Source organism: Stigmatopora nigra, chromosome 7, assembly GCF_051989575.1.
Source record: "Stigmatopora nigra isolate UIUO_SnigA chromosome 7, RoL_Snig_1.1, whole genome shotgun sequence".
Classification (NCBI taxonomy): Eukaryota; Metazoa; Chordata; class Actinopteri; order Syngnathiformes; family Syngnathidae; genus Stigmatopora; species Stigmatopora nigra.
Genome location: NC_135514.1, coordinates 16010514 through 16017528, shown reverse-complemented (window position 1 = coordinate 16017528; position 7015 = coordinate 16010514). Strand labels below are relative to the sequence as shown.

Here is a 7015-nt window from a genome sequence, read left to right as displayed (position 1 = left end):
CTAGATGGTAGTTGTTTTTTTTGGAACTTGGATTTATTGAAAGATGCGGATTTCATTCTCCAATGTATTCCTTTCAATTGTGCAGTTCTTTCTTTTGTCTTTTTTGAAACTGAAATGTAAATCCTCGGCGGCCACCGACGACGACGACACCAGGCCCCACGGCCGCCACGGGCGTCAAGGGCGCCACGGTCTCTCTCACTGCGGGTGGATGCAGATGAAGGCCCGCTTGTGCCTGCCGTAGTAGTAGGACTCCACGCTAAAGTTGTTGGACTCCACCACCTCCTTGTAGTGGTTGACGGCGTGCACCAGGCAGTCGGGGAAGAGGCGGTTGAGCTCCAGGGCCACGGCCATCATGTTGCCACTCAGCCGCTGCGCCTCGATCTGCTGGTAGATCAGCGTCTTGTCCACGGGCGGCGGCGGGTCCACGCAGAAGGACACCACCACCTTGGCCCGGTTGCCGGTGGGCACCTCGAACCAGTTGGCGCCGCCGCTGCCGTGGAACTTGCGGCCGGCCAGCCAGTTGTAGAAGAAGATGCGCTCGCGGCTGTTGAAGGCGCGCACCGACCAGCGCACCCAGTCGTACTTGGCGGCCAGCGAGGCCAGCAGGGCGTCCGTCAGCTGGCGGCCCACCGCGCACTGGCCGTCCTTCAGCGCCTCCTCCAGGTCCAGCTTGGCCTGGTCGGCGAAGGTGACGGCGCAGTGCTCCACGGCCTCCTTCATGCGGCGCTCGGCGTCCCTGGTGCGCTCCTGCCACTTGTCCAGCGCCGCCTCCGCCGCCGCCGCCGCCTGTCCGGCGCCGCCGCCGCCCTCCTTCAGGGCCACGTAGCCCAAGGCGGCGATGAGCCCCACCATCAGCAGCTTCTTGAGGCGGGCGCAAAAGTCCTCCACCGCCCGCCGGCTCCTCTGCTCCGTCTCCACCACCGTGTCCAGCAGGGGGCGCCCGTCGGCGCAATCCCCCGTCACGGCGTTGTAGAGCGCCTCCAGGTTGAGGTCGCCCTCCGTGTTCTCGTAGTACTTGAGGAACTTGTCCTTCTTCTTGTCCCGGAAGGCGGGCTTGGCGTTGAGGAACTCCTGGAACTTGTCGTACTGGCCCAGCATGTGCGCCTCGCGCTCAAAGTTCTGCTTGTTGATGGAGGTCTTGGTCTGTTCCAGGGCCAGGCGGCCCATGTCGCCGCGCAGGGTGGCCAGGTGGCGGTCCACCTCCTCCATCTTGCGGCCCAGGTAGGCGGCCTCCCTCCCGTCGGGGTTGCCCAGGATCTCGCCGCAGGCCAGGAAGACGGCCTCCAGGATGGGGTGCAGCGTCCCCACCGTGCTGGCCAGGACCTCCGAGGCCTGGCCCATCACTTCCAGGCCCTTCTCGATCTTGTCGCGGTTGTCCGCCAGCCAGTTGGCCACGTTCTCCATGGCGTCCGTTGTTGGGGTCGCTCGGGGTCAAGGTCGCCCTGCGAATGACAATTTGTCCCCGTTAAACCATTGACAACAGGCTACTTTTGCAAATTCCCCTGGTGAGGACATTTTGAAGGATTAACATTTAAAGTCATTCCAACGAATGACTTTTGTTTTTTAATATTTGTAAACATTTGAAAAGATTTTAATTTTCAATGAGAAAGCAGTGTGGAAGAAAATCAACAATGCATAAATACAACAGAATACAGAACAAATAGACTTCACTACTACTACTCTGAACTTGCGGTAGCACGACACAGTCCCTTCTGTACAATAACAATGTGCAATATTTTTAAAAATCCGTGCCATATTTTAGAATCTGGGCAATATTTTAGAATTCACCTAGCCGGGATGTGACTTTTTTATACTTTTATAGTTTTTTTTTAAACTAGCTATAAAAGTAGCCCCACCCATTTGTTTGTACGCAGCTGTGTATGATGACAATAAAGGCTTGAATGACTTAATGAGGTTCTTCTTAAAAGAGATTCACGTGAAACAAACTTAATTAGAATCATTATGTAGTTATATCATGAATGTTAATTTCCAAAGAAGAGAAGCAAGATGATTGACAGTTGAAATGGATTTGACAACAAATGAAATGAAAAAATGCGTGGAACATTTCCCTCTTAGTTTAATAGCAAAAAAAAAAAAAAAACAAATCCCACGTTGTCACGACGCGTCCAAACAAGTCGGCCCGAGGACGCGGCGCCGCACCCTCGGCACGCAGTATAGGTGGCGTGGAACAGATGGAGGAAAGGGGGCGGGGGGATTTAACGCGCGTCATCCGGGCCAGCGATCCGGGTTGCGCTCCCCAGAGTGTCCACGTGCGTTACGTCACTCACGCGCGGCCGGCCCGCCCAAGCCCGCGAGGCCCTTTTTTTTTACCCAGAGCGCACTTGTGCAAACCTTGTAATCAAACACCACAAAGCCCAAAGTGTCTTCTTAACTAAAGTTCCTCTTTAAACTAAAAAGCCAGGAAATGCCAGTTTGGAACTATCAAAGTGGCCATCTTGGTTTGTTTTTTAAATTCCTTAAAACTAACAGTACTTGGTCACTAAAAGACTAGAAAATGTCAACTCTGATTTGAAATAATCTAGGACACTGGTGTCAAAGTGGTGGCCCGGGGGCCAAATCTGGCCCCGCCGCCTCATTTTGTGCGGCCCGGGAAAGTCAATGTTGAGTGCCCACTTTCTGTTTTAGGATCAAATTCAAAGGAAGATTATAGATGTATATTATATTTTCTTGATTTTCCCCCTTTTAAATCAATAATTTCATTTTCCCCCTTTTTATCAATCACTGTCATTTTTTAATAAATGTTTTTCTGTTTTTCATTCAAAAATCATTTTGTAAAATCTAAAAAAAATATATATAAAAAAAGCTAAAATGAACATTGTTTTAGATCTATAAAAGGGAGGGAGGGAGGGAGGCCACTTCAAAAGTCCACTTCAACTTGCTGTTTTTTGTTGTTGGTCTTGGTGATGGCTAAACACAAATTGTGATGAAGCAAAACAGCTCCGTGGACGGGCGCATTTGACGTCAGCGACCCGATCGGACCCCCCCCGCCAGAAAAACAACGAGGAATGCTCTGTTTTTTTCCCTCCAAATTTCCCAGCACAAGAACGTGAGCTCATTTTAAAAGGTGGAATTTTTTGTTGTTGAAAGGGCGAGGCCTTCCAAACAAGCCAGCCCCTGCCTTTTTTTCTCTCCCTTTTATAGATTACAGTGATTTCCCAAACAGCAAGTCAACCCCCACACGCAGATGCACAAAAAGCCTTGACCATTTTTTGGATTTTTCACAGAAAATAAGGTCCAAAGGAGGACGGATGGACGTCACGCTTGACGAGAACGTTGGAGGAGCTCAAAGTGATTGAAATGCAGATAAAAAAAAAAGTGAGCTGCCATCGGGATTCTTTCTCAATTTCCTTTTAGGTGAAAAAGGAAGTTGATAAACAAGTGATAGCAGCGAGTGGACCTTGACGTTGACTATCTTTTCCGCTACAATGCGCAGACACATTTCTCACTTTCACTCTTCTTTTCAGGCCCACTGGTGGATTTTTGTGGTAGGGATTTTCAAAAAAATGTCATAGACTTCAACATTTTCAGGGAGTATATGTATGGAAAAAAAAACAGTCAGTCTTTGATTGGGTCCTAATAGCAGCCAGAAAATAAAAAAGAAACAAGAAAATATCATTTTAGAAGAGGTATTTTTTTTCTATATATTTATCGACATTTATTGTTTTTAATCTATCCGATTCTCTCACTTTCTGGCGACATTTTGTCGTTTGATTTGCTACATTTGGCATTTTTATTCCCAAAACATACATAATAGCACCTAAAATAAAAGTCAAGTATCCAAAAATGAAATAAAAAAAATGCTAATGCCAATTAAAAGTTGAAAAATCCTTAATCTATAAAACAAAAATGAAAAAAAAGATCCAAATATTCAGATAAAATGATCTTTAGTTTGATGAAACCACGCCCCCCACCCACCCCCACCGTCAAAACGGATTGGACGTCTATCGTCGTCAGCTCAAAATGAAGATGCCATAAAAAGATTCCTTTTTTAAAATGATATTATGCAATAGGTAGCGTGTATTTTTAAGAAAGAGTGAATTAGTGTCCTCCAACGTCTCATTAAAAAATAAACTACCAAAGATCATCAAGTAAACTAATAAGGATGATGTGGTCTCTATGACCATTTTTGGAAGCAAAAAAAGTGCAGCTTTAAAGAAAATTAGAGGCAAACTCACCTTGACACTCTCCAACTTGTGAGATAATCCAGCCAAGCGGGCGGCCAGGGAGGAGGGAATGCGTGTCACAACCACAGCTAGACTGGCTTTAAAAAGGCACCCCCACCACCACCACCACCACCACCAACACTCTCTCTCTCTGTGTCTGTCTCTGGCTCGCCCATTTGGTCACTCCGCCCCTGCTGGGGAACGCCGCCCGCCGTCCTTTCCCAGCATTCCAAAGGGCGAGCGGATGGATGGACGGACAGAGAGAGAGAGAGAGAGAGAGAAAGACACAGTGGGAAAGAAGCAGATAACATCCTGGAAAGATACACAGGAAGTGTGTGCGTTAGTAGGCTTTTGTGGGAGGCAGGCTCACTTCTATTTGCTCCCACCACCGCAAAACATCGGCAAAGTTGTCATCTCGCGACACAATCTAGGACCAATGGTGTCAGACTCGGGTCGGTTGGCGGGACGCGTTCACGTGGGCCGGACCATTTTAGATAGAATATTTTGATTTTTTTTTTAAATAAATTGGATTAAAAGAAGTGGATTAAAAGCCCTGAATATTCCATTTTTATAGATCTAAAACAATGTTTATTTGAGCTTTTTTTAAATATATTTTTCGATTTGACAAAATACTTTTTGAACTAAAAACAGAAAAAATGGATGAAAAAAATGACTATTATTGATTTAAAAGGGGAAAAAATCAGAAAATGTAATATCCATCTATACTCTTCTTTTGAACTTTTTCTTAAACCTGTTCAACAATGTAACATCATCAAATGGAATTTCCATTTGATTTGAGCACAGCTTCCATTTTTCTTTAAACAACGTATATTTTGGAGTGACATTTTTATATTTAAATGGAAAGAATTGTGAGGCAGCGAGAACAAAAGAAAAAAGAAATCAAAGAACAATCAAATGGCTTCAATTTGAATCAAAACAATCATCATCATCATCATCATTATTTCCATCATATGCAGAGCGAGGAAGTGCAAATGTGAGCAGCTCGACCCGACCCCGGTTGTCCCGAAACAAAACGGGCCTTGTTGTGGCTCAGACTGGTCACCACGGCAACCGTGCACAGTCCCACCAACCGCCTTAGTCCTTATACCATAGCCAACACACATACACACACATACTCCACCACCAGCTCACTCTTCGGGCCCCTAGACATAAATTTGCGACGCCAGGCGATTGGTCGCCGACAGAATCGGTCAGTCACAGCGTGAATGGAGGCGGTTGTCCCTTCCCAGAAGCCGTGACAGGCGGACACGCATCGTGACGACTCGGCGTTTTTTTTCCTCGTATTTCTCGTCATTCTCACCCGAAATTTACAGACGTTGTCTTCTTATCAGTAGTACCGCCTCGTGCCGCAATGTAGCGGGGGCAGCACTGAAACCTACGGCAATTTCGGCCAAGAAGAAGAGACAGTGCTGCCGGCTTGCTGCTAACTAGCTGTAGCTACACACAATTCGTCCAATTAGGAGGCCTTTCGGACATCCTTTTAACTTTTATCGCTGTAGAAAACTGTAAAAATAATTCGAAGACAACAGTTGACGGGCTGTTTTAAAATAAAAGATGCCAAATTGCGTGGCCGCCATGTGATAAGCAGTCGCCTTATTTGACAAGCTACAACATTAAAGCTACTCATTAGCGTTATTTGTGCTAGCGCGACTGCCAAGTGCTAAAAAAGTTTAGCACTCGTACCATTGCTTAACTATTTTATACAAACTTTACACAAAATCTAGAGCATTTAAACGTACTTACGGGCGATCATTGTGTCCTTTCATGCGATTTACACTAAAAAGGAAGTTCAAAACGGAACATCCGGTTTTTTTATTTTTATTTTTTTATTTGAGCATCTTTCCACTCGTTGAACAAAATACACCCGAGGCCATAAATATGCTAAATAAATCATATACATTTTAAAGCTTTCATCCACAAACTCAGAGACATTCACATAAAAAAGGGGTCTTAAACCTGAGGCCGAGGGGCCAATTGGTGCTCAATGGATAATATTTTGCAGGCACCATTTGACATTGATCCAATGCGTTAGCTTTGTAGATAGAATCTGTGCAAACAAGACAGGGAAATAATAATATTTGACTATTGTTAATACTGGACAAACCAGTTTGGGGTTGAACTTCAAAAAAGAGCAAAGAAAAACCCAAACAAAAGACTCCAAGGAGTGTCTCAAATTGGCTCGGTCAATATTTGAGGGGAAAAAAAAGAAGATCAAATGGCCAAGAGGGAAGTGGAATAGATTTCTACAGCGTCCAATTCTGCTTATTGGCCCTTGACATGCTGCTTAATTACATTAGCGGTTAGATTAGATGCGCTCGTTTGTTTGCCGGGAAGCGTTTTGCTGACCCAAGGACAAAAGAAAGGGAAGACCAATCTATATCGTCTTATCACTTAATGAGTTTTACCAGGAAAAATCAATAACGTCGTAGCCCATACCTGTCAACCTCGAACCATTTGTGATCTTACCAAATTTTGTTTTCGCCCTTACATATATGTATAAATACATGGAAAATCTTACCACTTTACTTTTTTGTAAAAAATCACGAACAACAAGTAGAAAATGTATGTTTATGTGTTTATTGCTTTCAAAGTTCCAAAATGAAACGAAATGTTTATCATGATCTTTTTTTTTTAGCCAATCAGAGGCGCCGGTACATATTATATGTACCGGCGCCTCTGATTGGCTAAAAAAAAAAGATCATGATAAACATTTCGTTTCATTTTCGTTTCAAGTGATATATGATATATCACTTGGCAGACATGCGTTTCCGGGAAGAAACAATGGCGGATGGTGAAAAATGGCTAGAAAG

The 7015-nt window shown here is 44.9% G+C and overlaps 1 protein-coding gene across 3 annotated transcripts; it reads right to left on the bottom strand.

Annotated features, from left to right (window-relative positions):
* Positions 1-11: 11 nt before the first annotated feature.
* rpz5 (rapunzel 5) lies at positions 12-6003 on the bottom strand. 3 transcript variants are annotated; one of them, XM_077721906.1, is made up of 3 exons: positions 5949-5988; positions 4197-4496; positions 12-1442 (listed from the first exon to the last, which is right to left on the bottom strand). In XM_077721906.1, exon 3 carries the CDS (start codon positions 1402-1404, stop codon positions 196-198), a length of 1209 nt encoding a protein of 402 aa, XP_077578032.1. In that variant the 5' UTR covers positions 1405-1442; positions 4197-4496; positions 5949-5988; the 3' UTR covers positions 12-195. The 3 variants fall into 3 exon arrangements, with proteins under 3 accessions (XP_077578032.1, XP_077578033.1, XP_077578034.1); XM_077721907.1 differs by lacking the exon at positions 5949-5988 and adding an exon at positions 5506-5523; XM_077721908.1 differs by lacking the exon at positions 4197-4496 and having other exon boundaries at positions 5949-6003.
* Positions 6004-7015: the final 1012 nt, after the last annotated feature.

Coding starts and splice junctions, on each gene's coding strand:
- rpz5 (XM_077721908.1), bottom strand. CDS start 1,404: ATGGAGAACGTGGCCAACTGGCTGGCGGACAACCGCGACAAGATCGAG.